The 26,434-nt window shown below is 54.8% G+C and overlaps 1 protein-coding gene across 1 annotated transcript in view; it reads left to right on the top strand.

Moving 5' to 3' along the window:
• The first annotated feature begins 17,247 nt into the window (after positions 1-17,247).
• Positions 17,248-26,434, top strand: part of PAX2 (paired box 2) — a 98,290-nt gene continuing 89,103 nt past the window's right edge. Inside the window, exon 1 of the mRNA XM_076338622.1 lies at positions 17,248-17,511. Coding sequence (XP_076194737.1) covers positions 17,487-17,511 — 25 coding nt within the window. The 5' untranslated portion in view covers positions 17,248-17,486. The remainder of the gene's footprint in view (positions 17,512-26,434) is intronic.

Here is a 26,434-nt window from a genome sequence, read left to right as displayed (position 1 = left end):
AACTTGCCTGGATAAGGCATCTGTTCTCATACAGTGAAGAATAAGCCTCTGCTGACCGCCTGGGGAGAGACAGCCAAAGGACCAACCCACAGTCCCTGTGCAGGAGTGGTTCTCACCAGGACACAGCTTATGAAGCACTCAGCTCTCCCAGAGCATTGCACAGCGGGCAGCAATGCAGCCAAATGCAGGCAGAGCGATACTGAGGGCTCCTTGCAGGCTCCCGAATCAGTATTGGGAACTTTGGCTCATCATCAGCCCCTGATGTGAGTTCCTTCCTTTGCCCAAGCAGACTGCTGATTAACTAGGAATTAAGCTGGCATGAGACAAGAGCTTGTTGATGTCTCTATAATGCTTCAGCTGATAGACAAAAATAACTTTCATGTTGCCTATTCTGCCTCATCTTCTGCAAACATGCCTGGTACTGCCAGACTGTCAGCCAAGGTCCTCCCGATGCTGCAGTTTTATGCTTGTACTCAGCAGGAGGAGATGTGCAGCTCGCTCACACTCCCTTACCCACGCACACATGTTCAACCACATGCAGACTCATGCATTCCCGCCTGCCCCCACACATTCACACTCATGACTCAGACACCCGCACATGTGTTCATGTACAAGAGTCCCCAGGCTGCCTGCATATGGGCATCCACCAAATCTTCAGGGATACACAGGTGTGCCTATATTGCGATGTACAGAAACACACTTTCCCACCTCCCTCTCCGGCACCATCACGTCAATAAAAAGGTATGTGCATGTTTGAAGATGTCTTCACTTAAAGGGATACATTCCTTCTCATATACATTCACCACGCAAATATTCACACACACCTCAGCACAGATACCATCTGCAAATCCCATAATCACATAAATTAGTATTTACTTACTCACATACAAGACATATGCATACAATATGCATATTTGAACATGCCTGCAAAAGAGCGCAAATACACTTCAAACCTACAGAAAGAAATACTTTTAAGTCACGTTCATGTATGTGTGTGTGAAGCAGCCTCACTGAGAAATGAATTGCTGACAATTCTGTAAGAAGGGGAAGAGTTGCTCTTTACTAAAGATCAAATTCTTTGCCTCTTCGCAGTTCATTATTGTGGCAGAAACATGGAGCAGTTTTAAACCGCAGATATTTGTTACCCTCATTAACATTAAAGATTCCTCACAAACCAGTTTAAGAGAGAAAAAACTTCTGCCCTGTTCCCTGTGCCCAGCTCCATACATGTACATGTACAGTCAGCTCCAATGCCACCACTGCTACCTGTACTGCAGCAGTACTGGGTCCCAGGCGAGGGATCAGGAGCCCACAGTGTTAGGAGCTGTACAGAGTGATCCTGACTTTAAAGAGTTTACAGCCAACATCCGAAATCCTCCGTGCCCCGTGCAGCACGACAGCCGATCACAGCGGTAGGGCCTGTTTTGCCTGGATGAGCAGTGCCGGCTCACACTCTCTCCCCTTTCGCACCCTGCGCTCGCTTTCCCGGCCACACACATCTGTGCCACCGGCTTCCTGGCAAACACACCCGGCTTTCCTCTCTGGACTCACCAGCGGGCACCCAGTTCTCACCAGCCTCCGCGGAGAGCGACGGTGCGGCGCAGACAGACCTGTGCAAGCCCCGAAACCAGCAGCAGCGCAGCCCTGACAACACGAAGCTCGGCGCGAGCTGTGAAACCTTCCCGAGAAGTGAAGCAGGTATTAAGCACAGAGTCCAGCTTGGGCTAATTATGGACTACAAACAATACCCAAATTAGCAAGTTTAAAGCCAGGCCAGGCATGTCCACATGACATAATGGTCTCTGACACAAATTTACATCGCCAACACAACGTGAATTTGAATTTTCACCTGCTTAGAAGTATATTTTCTCTCTCCAAAGCTGCTAGTTCGTCAGTTCTGGTCTTTCCAATGGGAATTTTTCATACCTTTTTTGAAAATAAATTTTCTTCACAAGTCAGTGATCTGCTAGTAGTGGAAAAACTATGTGTATGACCGTATTTGTTTCAGAATTGCATCTTTTCTTCTCCTTTCCCTAACCCTGTCCCTGAGAAGCGTGAGACACTATCTAAGTCCAAAACTGCTGGCACTTGCACAGAACACACTTTGGCAGATCTACCTCAAAATCGCTGCAGCAGTCATGGGCTAGCTTCAAACTGAGTGTGAATGTTTCCATAACAGAAGCAGCGGGTTTGGGGAAAAAGAAAATAATTAAGTGGAAAAACTCCCCGCTGTAGCTCAGTTGTTAAAATCAAGGAATCCAAGTTAACTTTGCATTGCACTCCAACAGCAAACGCGTGGGGGCTACTGTCCCAGGCTAAGAGAACACTAAATTTAGAGACAAGGCACACAAATTTTCATACAGGGTTGTGGGCATAAGGGCTTATAAGAGAGCAAGCGTGGCTGTACGAGAAAAGCATCCAGCAATGCATTCTCAGGGTATTCTCCCAGGCTGCAGGAATAAATGGTACTGGCACTAAGAGATCCTAACGTGTATGTTAAATGGGAGAGGAGAGAGTAAAAAGAAGTTTAAGGCCTCTATAAGGAATAAACAGAGACTGCAAAGGTTTTGACTGAAAAAAAAGCATACTAGCTGAAGAGGGAAGGAGCAGGTGAAAGGAACTGTTCTTAATCTCTCCATCAGGTTTTGTCTGACCTAGAAGCCTCCACTGACCCTAGAAAACGGTTTTGAAATATTGATTTCACAGGCAGCAGAAGTTAAGAGGGACAGATGCCCACCACCACCACCTCACAAAACATTAAACACTCACCTGGCGAGTATTTATTGAGCTCTGATGGTGACCAAACACTGGGCAGCATGGGCTTTTGGCTAATCCTTTGACTTCTCGACTGCAGGCAAGGCATGAATAAAGGGCAGCAAGAACCCCAAATGATACCTCAACAGTGCCTTCAGACCTCTGTTTGCAAGATCACCTCTCAAGAACAAGCATAAATCTGAACGGGAAGTGCAAAGCGCTGCAGCAGCTCTGTGGGACAAGCAGAAGCATCTGTCAGGGAGCAACAAGGGCCAGCTGCCCCCTCAGGGAGGACAAGCCAGGGGTCGAGGGCAGCCCCAGCGTCGGCACGCAGCGGTGGGGCAGGGTCACACAGCACCTGAGGACAGCAGGCAGAGCCGGCAGCAGGCTCCATCAACAGACCCAAGTAAAGCAAGGCAATGAGCCAGCTCCAGGGGAGTCCAGTCGGGAGCAAAGGGAGACAGGGTCAAACGGGACTGAAGAAAACACTGCAATATGGGTCCAGAGACCATGCAAAAGCCATGGCTAAAAGACGTGACTGGAGACAAACCGCAACATATCTACAAAGGGGGCATCCAGGGGACAAGCTACCCACAATGCAAGCCCAAAGCCCATCCAAAGGGCCGAGGGGAGAGGTGCACCTACAGCATAACCAAAGCAAAGCCCAGGTCTGCCCTTAAATAGAGCTCCCGGGCCCCAGCCCAGGGGCCAGAGGCTGTGGGGCGTGTGGAGGCTCCAGGTGAGGCTGGTCGAGACCATTAAGACCTATTGGGGCATTCGGGGCCCTTTCCTCAGGAGAAGGTAGATTTGTCCAAAAAGGATGTGACCAGCATAACATCCAAGCCCTGCTCAGAACAGAGGGCTGCGTAGCCCATGCCGCTCCAGAGACATCCCGAGAAAGAGTACCCAGAGACCACCGGAGCGCTTCTGCAAAGAGGAGCTGAAGAAGAGTCTGGGTGGGATTTCAGGAAGTCTGGTGCAACCTGCTGGTCTCTGGAGAAGAAGATCAAACCTGCTCTTGATTTTGTCCAGGCCTGAGGGGACAGCTTGGACATTTTGTTTAATAGTCCTTCGCTAAATTAGCAATGACCTGGTTCCCAGCTCTGCTGCTGTTTTTCTTTGTGTCTTCCATCTACTTTTGCCTTCGCTCCTCACCAGTAACATGGAAATACTATTACCCATTTTTCCTACTTATCTGCTCTGTACTAGCTCCGAAAAGCATTTCTGAAAAGCATCCCATGAGGTTCTCAGATAGGTGCTTTGAAGAATAATAATTCTTTCCTAAATCAAGATTTTAGAGCAAAGACTAGTTTGTATTACGTCTTTGCCTTACAAGGTGACACCAGAGTATTAACTAGTTAAATAATAACATTTCTGTTAAAATAATCTAAGCCCCCTGCACCATTTAACTTTTTTTTAGAGAAACTTGCACTTATTGGACCTGTTCACCTTAAAAAAAAAAAACACCACGAAGAAGTAATACCAATGATGTTATAATACTTGTTTTAAATAGTATAACTGAAAAATAAAAAAATAAGTTGCTTTGTGTCTGCGTGTTTTGGTTTCAGGTTATTCTTTAACCCTGGACCATATGAATTAAGGTGATTGCCCAGTTGTAGGCTTCTCAGGGAGGAAAATTATCTTTATACTCTGAAATGACCAGAAAGCTTGTGGTGTGTTTTTAAAGAAGGAAGCTGTTTTGATTCATAAAATATACAAGAATCCCATTGTCATCCCCAAACATTGTATCAATTGTGTATCAGTTACAGTTTGAGATATGAGCAAATTAACAACAAACTTTACATCCTTCTCATTTGACGGCTGAGGTTTGAGCTGAGCTTTTCCTTGCAACCGTATTAGGCTAAAAAGACACTTTTTTAAATACATGAAAGCTGAGAGTCGCATAGAATCACTTGACTCCAGAAGCTGAGACTGAGAGAAATTGCTGTTAGGATAATCTCGGGGATAATATCTCAAGAGCTGTCCGGACAGCTTCTGGGAGGTAGCTGGTGGACAAGGTTGAGGCAGCCCTCGCCCATGCCCTGCAACGAACACACAAACCCCTCCAATATTTCATTCACACAACACTCAGGCTGAGCCTGAGAACAAAGTTCTTAAATGCTAACAACGACCAAGGGAAATAACAACATCCAATCCATGTTCAAAACACACTCCCTGGGCTAAAGGGCACTCAGTTCATTACTGCTGTATGATTCCTTTTGCTGCTGGGTGTTGATCATTTGTGCTTGCAAGTCTAATTCATTTGTAAGGGCATCTAGTGGTTGGGGAGTTTGGGGGGGGGGGGTGATTTCCAGCCTTATTTACATCTACAGGGATATATTTTATTAAAAGTCCATCTGAGTGCATCTCCTGCATATGCACCTCTTCAAGATCCACCTCAGACCACCCAACAAAACAAACAGCTAGGACTTGGGTACCTCCAGCCCAGCTGAAGTCAACAGAAACCAGAGTGAGCCGAGCTCGGCTGAATGATGCCGGCAGGACTCGCTCTAAGGGGGCTGCTCTGTGGAGCATCTCAGTCAAGCCACAGACAGAATTAGAGAAGAAGAAGGAAAATAAGTGCCTAACTTTCCCTTCTGGTGGGCGGCTCTGAGAAGGCTGCCAGCTCACGCCTGCAGCACAGCCAGCTTCCAGGCCGTCAGCAGAAAGCGGCAGCAAAGGCTGGGGGCGCAGAGGGACCAGGGCTGGGCAGGCCGTGCCCCCCATCCCCGGCGGAGTGACCAGGGCTGGGCAAGCACCATCCCTGGCCCACCTCCGGCTCTGCCAGAGGCGCACCCCAGGGGTGCAGCGTGGGGCAGGGGGATGGAGAGTCCTGAGGTGTCACCCCCTCCCCGAAAAGGGAGGCTGAAATAAAAGGCAGAGGGAGCCTTGTGTGTGTTTTTATTATTATTATTTCTGATTAAAGAGGAATTCATTTCATCTTTGCCTCCTGCCAGGGGCTGAGGTGCCGCCATTGAGGTTAACGGTGCGGAAGAATACAAAAAAATTTCATTGAGGAGGATTATAAAAGTTACTAGCTGGAACATTAACAGAAGAGTAACTTGTAAAAAATGCAATATTACAATATTCACAAGGACGGTAGAGCGTGGTAAAGCTATAAAATTCAACATTAAAATCTTCTACAGCCTAGATAACCTAGTTAACAAACATTGTATTGGAACTACTTTTTTTTCCGCCGTGCCGAGGATGCGCGGGGCCGGCGGGGCCGGGGGGCGGCGGGGCCGGGGGGGCCGGGGGGCGGCGGGGGGGGGGGGGGCAGAGCCCCTCTGCGGCCGGGGGTCCCTCCCCGAGAGAAGCGGGATCTTAAAAGGGGATAAATAAAGGCGTGGAGCCGGCGCGGCTCCAGCCCCTGATTCAGCGCTGATGAACTTTTTGTCATTAGCAAAGCGTGGGAAGCGATTTGTCTCATCCAAACCCGCAAAGAGGAAGCACCGATTCGTGTCATTTGTCACCGGCACCAAGTGCCCATATAAATAACAGCCAATATATTTCGCTGCGCCGGTTGAATTCTGCAAGGCAAAACACCGGCAGCGTTTTCAAAAAAAAAAAAAAAAAAAACCAGGGATGGAGGGGAATCAGACATTACTATTATTATTATTATTATTATTATTATTATTATTACTATTATCGCTGCTGCTAATAGCAATGTTCTCACGCACAGACGCCAACCTTAAAGATAAACCGATGCCACCCTTCCAAAATCGGCACGGGGAGCCGCTTGGCTCTAAAGTCTCGCTACACCCGGCGAAACTTACTTCCCTTGCAAGAGGTGGGGATGGCATTTCGCCCTGCTGTGTGTTATTTTAATGTTGTTTGTCGCCGCATCTCCCCCCCCCCCCCCCCGCGCCCTCTGTTCTGGGGGCTGCGGAGTCGCAGGAAGCAGAGAGTGTGAAAGGGCCGGGAGAGAGGAGAGGGAGCGGGGATTGCTCTGAGCGACTGCGGAGTGGAATTCAGTTCCCTGGGGAGTCAGCAGACAGTTTGTGGAGATGTTACTCCAGAGTTTCAGACTATGATAAATATGATAATTTGTATAAAATTTGAATGGGTTCTTGTTTTCAGGGAGAATGCCTCCGATGATGAATGTTCATGATTTTCAGATAGATGGCTGATAAAAAGTGTATTGAATTGTTGAAAGCGATTTTAATTTTAATTCTCTACCTGCAGATGTCTGATAATAATAATGTCTCCTAATAAAATAGGAAGGTGTCAGTTTAAGCAGCAGTATTTCGCTTCACTTCACCCTTCCCATCCCCAGACTGTGGCAACATTAACCTCTTCTTATAAAAAGGCACATAAAATTATTATAATTACAGAGTTATTAATTTTAAAAAGAGGGTTAGCAGGATTTTTTATTATTATTAATAGAGCTCGCGCAGTACCCCTGCAAGTAAATCCCCGTGTGAAATGATGGATCCGATTGCTAATTCTATTATTAGATATTGCCTAGGAATTGCCTTTCGGGTTTTTAATTAGAGTAATTGAAACTGGAAGAGGCGGGGCTAATTATTTTTATTTTCCCCCTTTGTTATTATTTAAAAGTCATCGATAATGCTCCCCACATTCAGATCTCGGCTTCAGAAGGAGACTTACAACAAAGCAACAAAGGGAAAACAGACAGGTCCCCGGGTCCGGAGGTTGGAACTCCCAAGCCAGCAGCGTGCGTGTATTAGGTTAATTGGGTTTTGTGCGTTGGGGGGATCTCATAGGAGACCATCCTCAACTCAGCTCCTGCTGCCTCTGATCTGGGCTGGTATTTCATGTCAAAAAAAAAAAAAACCCCAACAAAACCAAAAAAAAAACCCCACAACACACAAACCAACAACAACAACTCTGGTAACATGAAATCAATGACCTGGCAGTTACACTCTAATTAGCGCCTCCTGCGAAGCAGCCCAAAGCCAGCCCAGGAAAATCGCACACACGCACACCCGGGGGGAGCGGGAGGCAGATGAGGCGCGGAGGCACACGCACCCTCGGCGGGCTGCGCGGATCCCCCCTCGCCGGGGGAAAGCCCGGCTCCAGCCCCAGCCTTCCCCGGCGCCTCTCCCACCCGCGGCCGCATCTCACCCACCCGCGGCGGGGAACCGCGGGGAGAAACGCGGGGGGAGGCTCGGCCGCTGCCCCCGCGCCCGGCAAAGGGGGGGACCGGCCCCGCTCCGCTCCCTGCGGGGCAGCCGCCGAGCGGCCCCCGGCTTCGCTCCCGTCTGCCCGAGCTATTTGTCTCTCGCCCTGAAAGGAGCAGACGATATTGTCCGTTTATCGGAAAGGCAGGAATTCGGTGCTCCTGGCTGACTCCGAGCCGGGTAATTCAGGGAGAAAAGCAAGCTGGATAAATGTCTCGATAGTGTAAATCGGCGTGGAGGGTGCAAACCGCCTCGCAGAGAAGTGTGATTTTATAAACAACAGCATCATCTGGCAAAAGGGTAAAGAACTGTGCAGAGCTCACAGCTTTTCTAAAGCATCACGTTGATATTTTATACACGCACGAGAGGGGAGAGAGAGAGATACATATGATATATGTGCATAAACACAGGCGATGCAAGCACACGGGAGCGTTCCCTTTCAAATCTCTGCACAGGTGGATCTCTCCACACATTAAATGTTCCCTAGCTCTCTCCAAAAGGAACGGTTATATGCAATAAAATATATAGAAATTAAAGTCTCTTCATTTTGATAGAGAGATTCGGGTTTATACTATACATTTCGTATATATTGCCACGTATTCCTCTCCGCAGGCGAATGTATTTCGGGCATACGCGCGTAGTTGGGAATATAACATATATGCCCACAGTTACGCAGGGAATCTGAGAATTGGCCATACGTCTGGCAATAAGAGAACTCGTTAGGTATGTAGTTGCATAAAGGGTCGTGTACAGTTACGTTAAGTCCCATTAAGAGAGCGAACGTCGGTCTGCGCCGTTTCGCACACGAAATTACAATTATAAGTTCCTGACTACGGAGCGGGGGGAAATTGCCAGAAGCCGGGGTGGTCCCGTCCCCCCGCCTGGTGCCCGCGACCTCCTTCCCACCGGGGTGCTGAGGGGTTCAGGAAGCCGGAGATGGGGAAAAGGCGTTTATTCAGGGCAATTAGAAAGCAGGTACCGCTTCAAAAAAAAAAAAAAAAATGGATTTACTAAGGGGGAAAGGAGTTGAAATTATTGTTAAAAAAAAATTGCGCATAAACGAGTCTAACAAAGTAGAGAAGCAGAAGCAGCTTGGCGTGTAAGGTATCACACTGGAACTGCTTCTGCTTCAGACCTCGGGATTAATCAAAGAAATCGGTGCGGCTGATGAGGAGTTATTCAGCAGCTGAGCTCTGGAAAACTGCATCCCTGCTTTCTTTATACATTTTATTATTTTCAATTGGGTTGAAAAATTAGGAGTGTTTAGAGAAAAGAAATACACATTTCTTCTTCCAGCGGGCTGGAAAGCTTTGATTTTATTTTTCCCCCTCTCCTCTTATCTTTCCTTCCCCTTCTATTTTTCTTTCCTCCGAAGTTTGCGGCGGGGGCCGCAGGGAAGGATGCGTTCGAGAAAGTCAGAAATTGAAGCGCTTTTTTGGAGGGGACAGTTCTCCTTCGCCCCTCCCTCAACATTCACGGCTCCCGTTTCCCCCGGCGATCCCAGCCCTGGAAGCCAGCAGCCCGGGCGTTTTGCACCCCCCGATGCCAGGCAGGGAAAAGGGACAGGTCTGGGCTCTTCCCGACAGTTTTCCTCCATTGTGCCTTTAAACCTCTCCCTGGCAGGGCTCGGCAAACGCTTCTTTGTCCGCTTACGAGTGGCCGTGGCGGGGGGCGGCGGGTGCCCTCCCCACACACACACACTTTACGTGAGACATTCGTCGATGACAAAACTTTCTCAGGAAACTTGCGGGAAGACACAACTCCTGGCAACGGGGCGGGGGGGGGAAGGCGGCGGCTGCCAGAGCCGCCCGTTGCCATCAGCCCTCCGCGACTTTCTCCGCTTCCCAAATAAACGTGAATATGCCCGTTTCCAGGCCGGCCGCCTCCTCCCGCAATTATTTTTAAGTGCAGACCTTTAACGCTGTTGAACCTCCGGCCCTCGGCCGGCTCGGAGGCAAAGTTGACAACCTAAGGGGACGGTGGGGAGGGAAAATGACTGACACGAGTGGGACAAGGCAGGAGCGGCCGCAGCCCTCCTCCCGCACCCCCTGGAGTGCCGCGGCCGGCCGCGTCCACGCACACAAGGACCGCTCGGGAAATAATCCCCCGAGAGCGTTTCCTATTGATCGCCGGACGAAAAGCAGCGGATTGCAGCTCTCCCCTGACGGCCGGCGGTGTGGGACGGTGGAGGGGGCAGGGCGGGGGGGGGGGGGGGGGGGCAGGAGTTCTTGGGCCAATTTATCAGGTATTAAAGGACCCTTCCTGGACCTGCAGAGCTCGGGGGCATTTCTCATCTCAACTCCAAATAGGAAAAAAAAACCACCGTAGTCAGCTATCTTTAATCATTGACTCGAGGGCACATTTCACATCATCTCTCAAATCTGCATTTTTTATGAAGTGGCCAAAACGTGTGCTGTGTGCCTAATTTTCTCTCCCTTATAGGCGTTAAGAAGAGTAATGAGAAATCGGCTGGAAATTAACTTGCTTCTGCCCCTGCAGCCTTCTCCCCTCATGAAAGACTGGAACTTTTATCTCCCTCGCATACACTTTTATATCAACTGGTTCAGAGCCCGGGGGCTGCCGGGGGCGGCGGGGCAGGCTGGGGGGAGGCGGGGGAGGGGGGGGGAGCTGGCCGCAGCGGAGTTAGGAGACAGACCTGCAAACTTCCCTTTTCTCTGCAGCTCCCAGACCATAACAGAGATTCTTGTCACAAGGACAATGGTTGCGTTCCCGGGATAAGGTGAAAGGCACACGAGTTACATCTCCCCCGGCTTTCACTCCTCCCGTCAGTATTCCTCTCCCAAACCCACCCCAGCCCCCGAAACACTCTGAAAACTCAGCGCGTCCCAGAGATCCGGGGACCGGGGAGGCAGCGGGTGTAGGAAGACGCTTATTTCCTAGGTTTTAATATACGGAAACGCATTATCATTGTTGTCATTATTGTTCCTCTCGTCATTATTAATGCCCGGGGTATTGGAGTTTTCCACCGAGGTTTGGAGTTTTCCACCGACGTGGGGGCGGCGTGTAAGGACGGGCTGCCTGGGAAGGGAGAGCCACTTCGTTTCCTCACTCCTCCGCACCTTGGGGGTCTTTCTTTTGTTGTTCCCGTAGCCGTCCCCCAACCCTCGGGCCCCCCCCCCCCCGCCCGGCAAGAGCTGCGGAGCTAGGCGGCCTGGCCGTGCCGCTGCCCCGCCGCGGGGCCGGCTTTCCCCCCCACACACCCCTGGGACAGCCGTGCCCCGGGGGGAAGAGCAGGTCCTTCCCCTCCCTCGACGTGCCGGGGAACTGTTGCTTCTGCCCGCCGGCCCACACCGGCGCCTGCGGGGCCGCCGGGAGCCGCTCCCGCTGCTACCCCGCGGCACCCCCGGGCTGCCGAGGGACGCCGGGGCGGGAGGGCCGGGAGCTCCGCGTCCCCCCCGGGCGCGGAGGGGCGAGCGGCCGCTGCCCGCCGGCCCGGCGGGAGGCACTTGCTCTCGGGGGCGGCGTGCGGAGCGCCGGGGCCGCGCCTGTCCCCCTGCTCCGAGGGACCCGGAGCCCCGCGATGGGAACTGGAAGTCAACCTGAAAAGAAAAGTGCGGGGGAAATAATTCTTAGAGCTCAAAACCGTGTTAAGCTGAGATTTAGGAGCTCCATAAAATGCCAATGGGAAAACCGCCTCGGCGCGGGCTGCCATAACTGTTTCTACTTTTCTGTTCTAATTCTGATGTCTACCAACTGTTTGACGGCTCTTAAAACCCTCTTTTCTCTTCTCTCTACTTCTTCTCTTCTCTTCTCTTCTCTTCTCTTCTCTTCTCTTCTCTTCTCTTCTCTTCTCTTCTTTTCTCTCTTCTCTTCTCTTCCCTTTTCTCTCTTCTCTCTTCTCTCTTCTCTCTTCTCTCTTCTCTCTTCTCCCCTCTCCTTTCCTCTCTTATCCTTTCTCTTCCTCTGCCCCCTCACTCCCTTCCTTCTGTCCACAAACACTAAAAGGGTTTTTTCCCCTCATTTTCCCTTTCTCATATTTTCCATTCTTCGCATGAAAATTTTACGTCTGTTCTATTTATCCATCCCTCCTCCTTTCATCTTCAAATTAAACGTCCCCTTCTTTTATTCAGCCCTTTTTTCTCCAATATTAGTAAAAATCAATGTCTGCCTCTCTGTCTATCCATCCATCCTGATTCCCATCTTCTCACTTACTTCCATCCTTCTTTTATTTCCCCTTCTTTTGCACATTAATACAGGGCGCGCTCTATGTCTCCAGCCTCTCGGGTTTTTTTACATGATCTTCCAGTTTTCCCTTCCTCTTCTTCAGCTCTGGCAACGGCAAGCGGGTGCCCCCCGCCTGTGTGTCCCTCTCCCTCATTCCTCCCCTAATCCACGCAGCGACTCCCCACACTCCCCGAGCCCTGGGGCAGCCCCTGCTAGCCCAGGCTGTCCGGGTCCCCCTCCTTGGGCTAGAAACTCGCGTTGAGCTACCTGGGGAAGGAAGAACCGGTCACACCGACATCTCCCCAAACCCCGGGAGAGCGGTCCCGCCCGCCCGCCCCGAGTTGGCCCCGCGGAGAGGGGGCCGGTAGCCCGGAGCCCGGCAGACTTCGCCCGGTTTTACCAGCCGCCTCCTCCGGCCGGGGGGGACGGGACGCGACGGGACGGGACGGGAGGGTGGAGACATTTCGGGAAGCGCTCTTGAATCTGAGCCTCACCACAGCGCAGCGAGGGGTTAAAGCTCCCCGTCCCCCGCCGGGGCCGGGGCAGAAGCCCCCTCCCCTGCCCGGGCCGAGGCCGGCGCCCCGTGCCCGGCGGGGGCCGGAGCGGGGCCCGGCACCGCCGATCTGCACTGCCCCCTCTGGCGGGACGCGCGGCCCGGCCGCCCCGCCGGGGAACGGGGCCCGGGGCCGCCCCGCTGCGGGGGCGCCGGGAGCCCCGGGCCGGCGGGGGCGCGGCGCCCCCCGGCTCCCTCAGGGCCAGTACTGGAGCTCCCGGCCTGATCGCGGCCGGGGACTCGGCTTCCCGCAGCCGGCCGGGCTCGGTGCCCCGGGGCGGCGCCGGGACGCCCGCCCGCCCAGCCCGCTCCTCCCCGCGCCACGTCCCGGCCCCGGTCCCGGCCGGCAACTTCACGCCAAGGCCGCGGTACCCGCGTCGCCTGCCGCAGCCCCGCCGGCTCCCACCCGTCCGTCCTCCCCGCCAGCACCCCGATACCCCGCCGGAGACACCCGAAGGCAGCGGGAGCCCCTGCGGGCGCGTCCCGCGGGCAGGCGGGAGGGGTCCCATCCCGCGGCAGCCCTAACCCACCGCCTCCCCGGGCACTCACCCCCACCCCGCACCTCTCGCAAACCCCTTCCCACTCCACCGCTCTGCCACCCGCCCAGCCCCCAGAAGGGCAGCCTCTCCCCGTGCCAGCAGCATCCCTCCAACTTTGGTGGCTCAAAGTGTTCCTGCTCATCCCACAGCCTCTACAGAGAGTCCCGAGCCGGAGCGGAGGCCCACTCCGTCCTCTGCTCCTCTCCCCTTTCCCTGCGTCCTCCCCAGCACCACCGTCACGGCCGAAAGGCACCGGGCGGCCAGCCCAGCACTAAGGCAACCGTGCGGGGCACAGCGGCAGCGACACGGACATCGCCGCACCTCTGAGGTCACCCCGAAACTCTCGGAAAGGGGCCGGGTCTGCCCCGGGCTCAGCCGCCGGCCGGGCGGACCCCAGGGAGCGGCCTCCGAGCGCCGCAGCCCCCCGGCCGGGGTCGAGCCTCGCCTCTGCCCCTGCATCTCCCTCGCAGGTTCCTCAGCAGGTCCCCTCCTTAATATCCCCCCTGCCCTTCGGAGCACACCCTGCCTCAGAGAAAGGGAGAGGAGACGCCAGACAAAGGGAGAGGCACCCATTTCCTTACGATGCTCTCAAGCCACGCAGGCAAGCAGCGTGCATTTCCCCTCGCCACTGAAAAGCCCCCCTGCTCCCCGTGTCGCTGGTGCCTGCCCTATTACCTGTTGCAGTCACTTTATGCCTCGGTCTACGGGGAAAGAGTCTGCCCCCCTCCTGCATCCCACATCCCCATCAGGAGTTTATTCCTTAAAACACTCAGCCCCGGTTTCTTTCCTAAAATGCGCGGGCAGCCGCAGCCCCGAGCCCGCAGCGGAGGAGCCGGGAGATTTTCCCCGGGGGGGGGTTACGAGCAGCCGCGCTCCCGCGGCCGGGGGAAGAGGCGGCCGGTGCTCGCTGGGAGCCCGCAGAGCCGCTCTCCCTCTGCCTCCGCATTTCCCTGGGAACTTTCTATTCCGGAGTTAACTATTAACTGCAGGAAAGCAGGCAATTTTCTTCGGAATGCGAACTATTTCCTTTATCCAGCAGATAGATGGGGTGATTGATTAATATGGAAATTGATATTAAAATATGGGTCGTTGGCAGGAACACTTTCTCTGTGCTCCCAGCCGCACGGCTACAGCCGCACGGAGGAACAAGCGTCCAGGGCAAGCAACGCACCGGGCTATCGCCGAGGGTTTTCCTGGTTCGCCGAGAAATGCTTTAATTGTGAAATACATGCGGATATAATTATAACAGCTCACATTAATGCATTCTGAACAGTGCCGAGTGAAAGGGCACACGGAGGGGGCACGGGAGCGCTCACACGGGGGGAGAAGGAGAGGGAGGTGTTGGGATAATGCACGGTGGTCGCCTCGGGAGAAAAGGCGCGGGGGGGGGGGTGTCTCTACGTGCTGGCAGGGTCGGTGGGCAAAGAGCAGAGATTCACGTCTATAAGGATGGTGCGTAGCCAAACGGGTACCCTGTACCCACTTGTAGGGTACCAGCCTGCTGGAAGGGGAGAAACGAGAGGTTACAGCAGGGAAGTCTGTAATTCTAGACTCGAGTTAGGTGATACTTCAGCACGGCTTGGAGGCAGGGAGAGACGTGTGCCCGTAAGGGTACCCGCCAGTCTTCCGTCCTTAATCGTTCACTCCTCTTATTTGCAGCAGCACGTGTGCTCTTTGGTTCAGGGTCGCAGTTCGACACCAAGGGGAACTGTTACACCCCGGAAAGCCGGGAGAAGCCCGGTCCCCGTCTATCCCGGCCCCGCCGTGTGTTGCGGTGCTCCCTCGGCCAGACCCGTTCTAATTAACCGGTGCCTCTTTTAATTAAGAGGAGGACTCGCTCGGCGGCGACCCCCGCTCTGCCCGGCGGCGCGTAGCCCCACGCCGCCCCTGCCGCCCCCCCCCCCCCCCCCCCCCCGGCCGGGCGGGACCCTCGGGCGGCCCCGGGCAGCCCCGGCCCGGTTGCCCAGCCCGCCCCTCGCCCCCGGGCCGCCCGGCCGGCCGTCCCCCCGCCCCGCAGGGGTGCCTGGCACGGGCACCTTCGCCTCCCGGCCCGCTCGGCTCAGCCTCCGGCGATATTTTTCGTACTCCTCCCCCCCACACCCCCCCGCCGAGTCACATCTTTCTCTTTTTTCCCCCTTCCTCTCTCTTTATCCCGGGGAGGGAGGAATTTTCCAGCCTCCTTTGCCGCTTTTCCCTCTTCCCCAGGTTTTACCCTCTCCCCCTCGCCCCCTTCCCCTCCGTCTCTCTGCCCCTCGCCCCCCCGCCGCCGTTTGTTTGTCCCGGTGCCCGGACGATGATCGCGGTGTATGAAGTTCTAACTGGTTTGTGTCAGGCAGCTCTCTCTAAGCAGCCTGGCGTGACGGATTAAACATCAACTAGTTAAATAAAAATTAATATCAACTGCCTCCTAACTTCTAATGTCATGTTGTTTATAACTAATGAACTGATTAGGGGATAAACACATCAGGAAGACATTTCTGCTTCCCTGCTCTTTCGAGAGAGATTTGCAGAATTCAAAGTAAATCTCCCAGAGTCCCTCCTGGGTTTTTCCCACACCGGTTTGGGGAGGGAGGAGGGGGATTCCGTGGGGTTTGTTGGGGCTAGGTCGGAGGAATCCGGTGCGTGTGCGAGGGTTAGCTGGACTTATTCAAACATCCCTCCGTGGAAGCACGTTTCAGAGCGGCAGGAGCGTGCGGCTGCGAGCAGGGCTCAGGCTGCAGCGAGGTGAGGAACCGCTCCAGACAGACCTGGGGGCTGCTGCAGACCGGGCTGGAGACGACGGCTTAGGAAAAATACTCATTGCTGCCATTATTGACTTTAGGCGTCCCATTTTAATATTTAAAATGAAACTTTTTTCCCCTTGCTTGAAGCCACAATCGATGATTTTTAAGTGTTATGAAGGAAAGCGCTCCCTCCACCTTCCTTATTTTTACAATGATCCGCTTGTCTGGGGCATGCCTTTCGCCAGTCCGCGCTGTTAGCGTTTTCCTAAACACTTTAGAAAAAGAAACACACGCACACACAAAACCCCCAACAGCCTAATCTTGGAGAGGTCCCAAGCTTTTAAATACTGTTTGCCCAGCACCGCCGGCTCCGACAAGACAATAATAACAGGGGAAGCTTTTTAAAACCAATTTAGCAAATGCAGAAATGTAATTTTAATGAAGAATCGATAGCAGAATGGTTCATTTTTCCTGGGACTCCTTGTTGGAACTGAGAGAGACTTTCAATCAATGGGGAGATGGAAGAGGGGGGGTAGAAACAGAGAAAGAAAAATATTCGCTCAGTGATGTCTTTAGCACTGGGGATTTTTCTTCTTTTCTTTGGAGCTTTGTTTTATTTATTATTTATTTTCAGTCGCGAAGCCTTTACCAAAACGCGGCCGTAGGAGCAAGGGAGAGACGAGCGGACAGATAAATGGATGGACGGATGGACGGGCAGATAGATAATCCCCCAGCAGCACAAAGCCAGGCGCTCACAGGGGCAGACTTCACAGGACTGCCTTCCGCCGCCTCCAGAGTAAACGGCGGAGTGCCCGGCCCCGGCCCCGGCCCCGGCCCCCGCCGCCCCACCTGGAGGCTGCCCGGGCCCCTGAGCCGAGCGCGGCCAGCCCCGGGGCGGGCTGCGCCACCGCACGGGTCCCCCCTGTGCCCCGGCCCCGGCCCGCTCCCCCCGCAGCCAGAGCCCACCGCCTCCCTTTTCAACTTGGAGGAAGTTCCACCTCTGTCCCGCGTCCCCCTCTCCGAGCACATTTTTATGGTAATAAGACAACAAATTAATCTGCTGTTGCAACAAGACTTCCCTACAGGTAGCCAGTTTGCGGGAGGGGGGCAAGGGGAGGCAGATCCAAAGTCCAGGCGCTGCCCCCCCGCGGGACCCCCCCCCCCCCCCCCGGGACCCCCCCCCCCCCCCCCCCCAGCCCCTTTCCTCCCCGGCTGCACAGCCCTGCTACACTGGAGCAGGTGAGTCCCCCTCCACTTTTATAAGCAGCAGCGCTGCATTTGCTTTGATTGTTATTTATTTTCCCCTCCTTTTAGCCTGTCCCGGCTCAGTAGAGCGGCGTTTCTTTCTCTGTGGCTGGCTATTTTTTTTTTTTTTTTGGTAGTGGTGGTGCTCTGGGGTGTGTGCGTGTGCGTGTGTGTGTGCGTTGTTATCTAAACCGTTTAGTTTTGGGTGGTTGCGCCTAGATCTCGAAAGTCAGCGGGGGAAAGCAAGACACCCAAGCGGGGAGGAGAGAAGCGAAGAAAAGGCCGCGGCGGATCTACTGGTTTGCAGCCGTCCCAGGGAGACGGGCCATTAGGCAGAGGAGCCATGGCTCAGAGCTCAGGGAGAGCAGGTAAGGCGGGGGGGGAGGGGGGGCGCTGAATATTCAGCAGGGAGGGATGAGACCGTCACCCCCAACTCCCTCCTTTGGCAGGAGGCAGCCTGCCTCTGCTCTCCTCCACACACACCCTCCGTGCCTCGCCAGATTCCCCTCTAACACTTGCCATCTCACCTGCTAAATGCCCTCCCCCCCCCCTTTCCTAACGGGTGCCCGCTCCAGCCCCCCTCGAAGGGCTGGGTTCCCCCCGTGTTTACCGTGAGAGCTTTGCAAGGACCCGCAGCGGAGCCTCCAGACGCGAGCGAGAGCCGGGCCGAGCCCCGTCCCCTCCCCGCCCCGCCCGGCCCGGCCGCCAGCGGCCCCGGCCGCTCTGCCTCGCCGCTCCCCCGGCGCCCCGGCCGGCCGTGCAAGCCCCCGCCACCCGCTCTCAGCCCCCGGCCTATTTTACACTCCGGCTTTGGCGACTTGCCCCAGCCCGGAGTTTCCTCCCGCCCGCAGAAAGTTCAGGGCATCGCCTACGCTCTCTCCCCACCCCGTGACACTCCGCTCGCTGCGGTGGCTCTTTTGCTTCTGGACCTGCGCTGCCCGCGCCTCTGCGGGGCCGGGGCCGGGGCGCGGAGCAGCTGCGCCCCGAGAGCGGGGCTGCGGCGGGCGGGGGCCGGGGCCGGGGCAGCATCGCCCCCGCGCGGGGCTGGGGCGGGGGGCCGCCACTCCGCTCCCCCCCCAGACCTGCCCCGCCGACGGACGGGTCTCCGGATCGCACACCCCCCACCCCCACCCCCCCACCCCCTTTCCCCGTCGTCAGTTTTATGATTTGCAAACAAAGCTTCAAACAAACCCCGCCGGAGAGGAGAGGTTTTCCCCGGCGCTGCCGCTCGCGGTAAAAGCACGATTACGCGGTTCGGTTCCCTCAAACTACGTATATAAACGGAGCTTTTAATTTAGGGATTTGGGGGGGGAAAAGGGACGGAAACCCAAATGGAGGTTTAAAATGCAAACCTCGCCGACCGTCGGCACAGAGCCGTGCTGCTGCCCCGGCTGCCAACCGTTTGCTGAAGGGGAGGCTTGGAAAGAAAGGCTCCGGCGGGCGTTGGGAACCGGGGCGTGCAGCTCCGGCTTTCTTTTGTCATTTCTGGTGGAGTCGCAGGGTGAAGTATCCCCCGTCTAGAGAGTGATTCCGGTGCACAAACAGAGAGGCACGTACGGGAGGCAAATGAAAACACCCGCCCTTCAGAAAACCGCATCTCTTTTCTGTCGATAGATTCCCCGTAGATAAATGTATGTGCACCACCTCGGTGAATCTTAATACTAAACACGTTGTATGTGTGTATAGATGCATACACACACGCGCGTACACGTGCGAGCGTGTATTTTCATAATCGAACCAATTAAATCTATTATATGTTGTACGTTATATATATAAATATGACAAAGATTCACCGAAACACAAAGGAAAAATATAAAGGCAACGGGAAAGGCCTCCTAAAATAAAAGGCCACAGCGGCTTTTTTTCGCTGTTCCGCACCGAAAATCCTCTAAGTCGAAACTGAAAAAACCTTCAGAAAGTTTGCAACCCCCTCTATTCCTTTTCCCTTCTGTGTTTTTAAAGGATCTGCCGAAGTCCCTTTGCATCTGAGGTTTAAATAGGGAGATCAATAGAAAACAGTTGTAATGATCTAATTAATTATGGCAAAATTAAAAGCGAGTAGAAAATCAATCTCTGATGGTGTTGAAGATGGAATTAAATTGATAGTCCATCTGTTCACCTCCTAGACCGTATAAATATGCAACCCAAGGACGGAGCTAATGGGATCAAGCTGCCTGGGAGACTCTCTCTCAATCTCTCTCTCTTCTTCTCACTTCTTTCCTTCCCGAAGTTCAGCCCTGCAAACCCAGACTGCCCGGGCTCCCACTCGCAGCCCTGTGTTTGCCCAGCGTTACTCCGCTCGCTGGAGACGCGCAAAAGACGTTTGTGCCGAGCAACTCAAACCGACAACAGCAGCCCGCAAATCTGAGGGTAAAAAGCCGTATGGCTGGGGGGGTAAAAAAAAAAAAAAAAAAGAAGGGAAGCTGGGGAGACAGCGTTCAGTGACAGCGTGTTCCCTATCGTGCCGTTTTTAAATCAAACGGACAGGCTTGATGATGATGATGGCTACGGAGCAGTTTGAGGATGCTCTCCCTCCCTCTAAGCGTCTTTTTTACGCCGGTCGGGGTTTCAGAAAAGTCACGCGTTTCTTTAGCCGGATTTCTATAAAATACCCCGTGTGCGCTGGCAGGGAGAGGCGACACATTGGATTCGTTTTGTTTGTCGGGTTTTTCTGACCCTGTGAAGCTCTAAGGGCAGAGACCCAACGGGAGGACCTCGGTGCCGCCCTGTCCCAACGCCGGCCCCCTCCACATACCTGCCTGTCCCCGCTGGGCCAGCCTTCCCCAGGCGGGCACCGGGCATCCCCGCGCCGGGCTTTCCTCGGGCTTCCCACAGCCACCCGCCTACCCACCGCCGGGGTACGCTTCTGAGCTACCGGAGCCACTTCAAAAGAAAGGAGAACTGGTGTCATTGCTAAATCAGAGAGAGGCCACGGAATTCCTGCGTTTGCCCCTTAAAAAAAAATAACAGTAATAAGGAAAGACCCTTTCCCCCCCCCGCTTCCCCGCTGATTTGTAGGTGCGGAGCGCACGCTAACAGCAGAGAGGGCTAGGACGAGCTGTCAGGCTGGAGGAGTTCCCTACCACCCCGGCCCCTTTTTAATTGTGAAAAATGAAAGCTCGGTGCTGCGATTCCGCTGGAAAACAACCGAACAAAACGATGATGTTTATTGCCCGGGTTAGAGCTGCGTGGGGTGGGACGGAGTGCGGGGGGAGGGGGGGGCGTCGTCGTTTAAATAAGTGAAGCCTAAATATAAATCAGCTAAGACGGGGGGTCCCAGGCCCGGCTCTAACCGCGTGTGCACACCCCCACCGCCGCGCCGTGTCTCTGTGGGGGCGAAAAAATCGACCGTGTCTCACCGGGTTGTGCTAATTTAGCTCTGCCAGACCCCGAGAGCCGACGGGGAGAGACCCGCCGGCTCCGCCTGCCGCCCCCAGCGCCGGGCCGGGCCGGGCCCGGGCTGCCGGGGCGGGAGCCGGCCCCGGAGCCCAGCGCAAGGCCGGCGGGCGGGGGGGGGGGGGGGGGGGCGCTGCCTGCGGGGACTTCCCTGCCAAAGTTTGCCTTCCCCTCACGCTTCCCCATCCGGCCAGAAAGAGTGCCGGGGGGGAGCAGCCCGCAGCACCAATCGGATTTATTAATTGATGTATTGAAAAGAAGGATTGATTGACATCTCCTAATGGAAATTACAGCCCCGCTTTCCTGCTGCACGCTGCCCTCCCGGCTACCCCTTCATAAAGAAACCCTTGAGGCGAAAGGTAGATTTTCATTTAAAGTGCCCCCGTCCTCAATTTCACAGATTAGATACATTTTAAACACAGACACACATATTGCAAATTAGAAGCTAATTTAATTATAAATCAAAACTGGGCATAAATCTGCACTCACCACAAAGGATCCATTTAGCAGAATGCAACCACCTCCCCTAACCCTGGAAAACTGCCTTGCGGAAACAACACTGTATATACATTGCCAAAGTTATGGATTGTGCACAGTTCAAAGAAGTCCACGGGAGATATTTTTTCCCCACGCTGGGGGAGGGGTAAAGCCCCGCGTGTCAGAAATTAGCCGACCACATGGTGACAATTTCTCTTTCTCCCAGAGAAAGGAATTCTCCGATAAATAAAAGTTTGCATAGATGTAGAAGGTTGTAATTCTGAACTTACAGGCTGGGAGGGAGTCGGAAGCGGCAGATTTTTGAAGTCCAGCAGGTCGGGATCAACAAACGCGCTCACACACGCACACACACGCACACACGCACCCACAGAGCCGGGGTTCGTATTGATTGGTGACGTTTGGTTTGCAAACCTCAGAGAGGAGAGGAAGGAGGGAAGGGATCAGGGTGCGAGAGAGGAGAAGGCAAGACAGGCAGCTAGGTAAAGCGCTCCGCGGCTCGGAAGAGCTCCATCCCTCCATCCCGGATCCGCTCGCCCTCTCGCCTCTGCTGCGCGCCGCTCTCCCTCGCCCGCACAGTTGCTCCCTGACTCCGTTCCTCTCCCGAGCCTGCCCAGCTGAGGCAGCCAGGGGAGCTGGAGGGGAGATTTGGTGTCGGCTCACAGTTCAGTCCTTCCCCGCCCCCTCCACCTTCCGGCTCCTCTTTTTAAGTTAAAATTCTCCCTTTCTCTCCTTCTTTTATTCTCTCCTTCTCTTCCTCCACCACGCTTAGAGACCCCCCTTCTTTCAGCCCCGCCGGTTCCCCGCACACTCCATCCCCCTGCCTCTCGCTCTGTGTCTTCCTCCTCAGATGCACTGAACTCCGAGGCCATTAACAGCTGATGTTAAAGAGGAATGACTCTTCCTGCCACCCTTTTTAATTAGGCGCCGAACTTGGGCTTTCGCGAACTTCCCCCCCCAGTCAGGGGAAGGGAAGGAGCGAGCCCCCCCTGCGCGAAGGGGACAGGCGGAGAGAGAACTGAAATCGCCCGGTTTCCCGGCTTTCCCAGAAAGAGGGGAGCGGGGGCGGGGGGGAAAGTTTCCCCACCAACTTACGGCCAGTTTCTCCTTAAGCCCCGCAGACCCCCGCCTTCCCCCCCGCCGATTCGAGCACTGCTTCGCAGCAGGACCCCCCGCGCCCGGCCGGGCAAGCCCCAGCCCTCACCTGCGGCTCTCGCACCGGGCGGAGGGGCCGCGCCAGGTCCTTTGTTGGTGCGTTTCCAGCCTTTGTTTAGCGGTGGAAACGAGCCTGCCTTCCCCGACCCAGCTCCCGGCGCATCCCCTCGGACCGGAGAGCCGTCCGTGGCGGAGGGAAGCGGGGGCAGAGGCAGGGCTCACAACGGGGCTTGGGAAGCGCTGCCAGAAACGCGACCGGGGCAACTTTCTCTGGGGAGGTGGATTTGTGTGTGTGGAGAAATTGTCCGGGCTCAGCTTGGCTGGGGAGGAAAAGAAGACGGGAAGGGGAGAGGGAAGGGAGGGAAAGGGAGAAAGAAAGGAAGGGACAAAGAGAGAAAGGGAGAAAGAGAGAAAGAGAGAAAGAGAGAAAGAGAGAAAGAAAGAAAAAGAAAGAAAGAAAGAAAGAAAGAAAGAAAGAAAGAAAGAAAGAAAGAAAGAAAGAAAGAAAGAAAGAAAGAAAGAAAGAAAGAAAGAAAGAAAGAAAGAAAGAAAGAAAGAAAGAAAGAAAGAAAGAAAGAAGGAAAGAAGGAAAGAAAGAAGAAAAGAGAGAAGGAAAGAAGGAAAGAAGGAAAGAAGGAAAGAAAGAAGAAAAGAGAGAAGGAAAGAAGGAAAGAAGCAGGAAAGAAAGAAGGAGAAAGAAAGAAAAGGAAAGGAAGGAAAAGAGAGAGAGACGGAAAGAAAGAGGGAAAGAAATAGGGAAGGGGGGGAGGGAGGGAGAGAGAGAAGGAGAGAAAGAAGGAAAGAAGAAATAAAGTCTCGAGGGATATCTATCACTTTCTAATGCATGTGCGAAGAAGTCTGCTCCCAACTTCCCCCGGCGGCCCTGCGGAGGGAGCGGAGCGCAGCGGCCGCCCCTCTCCCCGGCAGGTCCCTTTGTGCGATCATTTTTGGAGATGTGAATCCCAGGCAGTCATTACCACACTTTGGCCCCTCTGACTGCTGGAATTACCCTTTCCGGGGACTTTAATGGGCAAGCCATAGGGTTTTTCGCTGATCCGCAGCAGTTTTCGCTCCCTCCCCGTTTTTATGGGTGTATTATAGTTAGGGGTTATATAAATGTTTTTGCGTGTGATAACTGTAAATCCTAACATTTGCAAATGGCCCGGAGGCAAACTAACCTTGGACGGGCAGAGAGAGGGAGGGAGGGAGGGTCTCCCATTACTGCTGATTAAAAGGAGACTTTAATAAGCGTCTAATTCACTCATCGGGAGTTTTATGGAGAAATTAGAGGAGGACAAAAAAAAGACATCTCCAGCGTGGGGGGAGGAGGCAGCAGAGGGGGGCTCCCACGCCTCTACCCCAGCGGCAGCCCGGGGCAAAGGGAAGAGGCAGCTGGGCCTCGCCGGTGCCACAGCCTCCCATCACGAGAGGGGCAGGAGGGTTCACATCTGGGCCAGCTCCTTTGGGTCAGAGGAGCGGCACGGACCCCACCCCCCCCCCCCGCCCTCACCCCCCACCCCCGCTCCGCCGCTCGGGGCCAAAGAAATGAGCCGGCAGAGGAGCGGAGGGGCTCCGGGACCGGGGGACAGACAAAAGGAGAGATACCTGGCAGGGGTTTTGTGGCGAGCGGGCGATGCCGGCCCGTGGAGGCCGCCCCGCTGGGAGCCGGGGTCCGGGGTCCCCGCTTGCGGCGGGGGCTCCCCCAGCCCGGGGCCGGCTGCGAGGCTCGGGGGCGGGGGGATGGACCGAGGCCCAAGCCCGGCGCCGGGCGCCGTGTGCCCGCTCCCTGCCTACCTGCTCGGGGAGGGAGGGGGCAGGCTCGGGCGGTCAGCGCCGAGGCTGTCCCCGTCCCCATATGTCTGTGGCCCGGGAGGCTTGGAGACTCGCCCCAGCTCCGGCCGGCCCGGTGCGCTAAGAGGCGGCTTTGTTGCAGAAGTGTCTCTTCACATTGTTGGCTTTTTCCCCCCCTCTTTCTTTCTTTCTTTCTTTCTTTTTTTTTTTTTTTCCTTTCCCCCCTCAATGAGGCTGTAAAAGGTCTCCGGCTTGTCTCGTTTTTGTGGCAAACGCTCTCTTGTAAAGAGGAGAGGTTAAAGTGTCGGTGACTGAATAAAGAGCAGCACACGTGGGCTATTACCATTCAGGGCAAACAAATGCAGAGAAGGGAAAAGCCAGCAGCAGGCAGGGCGGGGGGGGAGCGCGGCCCCCCCGGCGCACACACGCACCCGCCCCGCTGGCAGGGCCCGTCCGCCGGCCTCCTCGCGGCCCCGGCGTCCCCCAGACATGCAACCCACCCATGGCTCACAAAAGAGCGAGAGAAAGAGAGAGGGGGAGACATGAGGGGGTCTTAGATGGGAAAAAAAGAAAGTAGCTTTAGGGGGAATGTGCTGTGGAGTGTGAAATTGCAGCCCGTGGTGCTCCATATTGTACCAGAAGCTCTCCAAAAACTCATCCTCCAACGTGACCAGAGGTGCTTAGAGGGGGAGAGAGAGAGGGAGAGGGGGAGAGGGGCTCGGAGACACAGGGGGAGGGGAAGGATGGGGGTCTTTTATTCTTTTCGCGCTCTCTTTCTTATTAATTGTTCGTTTAAAACCTAACTTTGCGTTTATTTGTTAAGCTCGGCCACCACGAGCAACATCGGCTCTCCTGGGCAGAGCGGCTGGGGGGGCGGGGAGGGGCGGCAGGGCCCTCTCGGCCTCCCCTCGCCCTGCCCGGCCCGGGGAAAACCTCCCAGGCAGCTTTGATCCCGCTCCCACATCTCCATGCTGCTGCCCGGCACCTCGGCCCTGCCCCATCGCCCGCTCCTCCCCCGGGGAAGATCAGACCCCCAGCACCCCTATGGCGAAGGAGTGATCCCTGGTCTGGACACCCCCTTCCCCTGCGTGCTGGCCGGGGAGAGGGAGCGGGAGGTCTCCTCAGGCCAGAAATCACTCCGTCCTCAGACAAAGCACCCCAAAAGTCGCCCGGGAAGGTTTTCTCAAAGCGCCCCCTTCCTTGAAGACCCCTCTCACACTCAAACACGCTGACTCCTTCCCTCAAACGCTCACATCCCTGGGCTTCTTTTTTTTTTTCTTTATCGTTTCACAGCCAAGAATTTCGCCCCCGACCTTCCCACGCGAGGTTAAATTAGTTGTCGCAGGTCAGAAAAATACATATAGGCGGTCAGCGCAGATTTATCCTGTAAATTCGTAAATACGACGGTGCTGGAGAGTATGGAGGGTAGAGCTAAACCACCTCCAAACTACCAACATTTAGGCTGAAAGCGCTCGCACACTTGGGAAGGGGAAGAAGACAGGCGCTGTGTTGAGCCGAGGAGTCGGCGGCATCTCGAGGTGGTATAAATACAAAACTTCTGCCCCCGCAGCACGCCGTCCCGCTAGCCACAGGTCGCGTTTCACCGGCTTCCAGCGTAATCGGCGACAGACGACCCGCAGAAAACCGGGAGCCAAGGTGGGCCGCACGTCCTGGCTCTGGAAACAACGGCGATGGCAGACACAACGATTTTGCTCCAGGCCTGACTTTTCCGAGGGGCTCCCCCCGCCGCCCGACCCCTATTGTTCCCGGGCGGAGCGCCCTTCCCCGGCCGGCAGCGGAGGAGCGGCGGCGGCTGCCGAGAACGGCGTTTGTTTAACCCGCGTCCCGGGGACGAGGCGAGCTCGGCAAGTTGGCGAAGCCAAGGCAGCACGGGAGGACTGAAAAGACTTCGGAGGGGAGCCGACAGGGCCCTCGCGGAGATGTCTGTTGGGGCCGGGGGTGGGAAATAGGATCAATGGAGAAGATTTCGGCTTGATCAGCGGGAGAAAGCCGGCCGATGAAGCAGATCGAAAGATAGCTGTCGCCGCAACTCCCCCCAAAAGTTTATTTTTCTTGAAATTTCCGCAGGGAGGCGGGCGCCTCTTTTGAAGTGTAAATGTTTCTAGCTTGGGGGGGGGGGGCTGGGTTAGCGAAGAAGGGGGAGATCCTCAGATCCTCTTTGAGAAAGAGTAAAAGAAATAAAAGAAGGGGGGGAGGAAGGAAAGAAAAAGAAGAGAAAGAGAAAGAGAAAGAGAAAGAGAAAGAGAGAAGAGAAGAGAAGAGAAGAGAAGAGAAGAGAAGAGAAGAGAAGAGAAGAGAAGAGAAGAGAAGAAGAAAAAAAAAGAAAAGAAAAGAAAAGAAAAGAAAAGAAAAGAAAAGAAAAGAAAAGAAAAGAAAAGAAAAGAAAAGAAAAGAAAAGAAAAGAGAAAAATAGAGGCGGAAACGTTCATTTAA

The sequence above is a fragment of the Aptenodytes patagonicus genome, chromosome 5 (assembly GCF_965638725.1).
Source record: "Aptenodytes patagonicus chromosome 5, bAptPat1.pri.cur, whole genome shotgun sequence".
Taxonomy (NCBI): Eukaryota; Metazoa; Chordata; class Aves; order Sphenisciformes; family Spheniscidae; genus Aptenodytes; species Aptenodytes patagonicus.
This window is presented reverse-complemented; position numbering and strand designations above follow the sequence as displayed.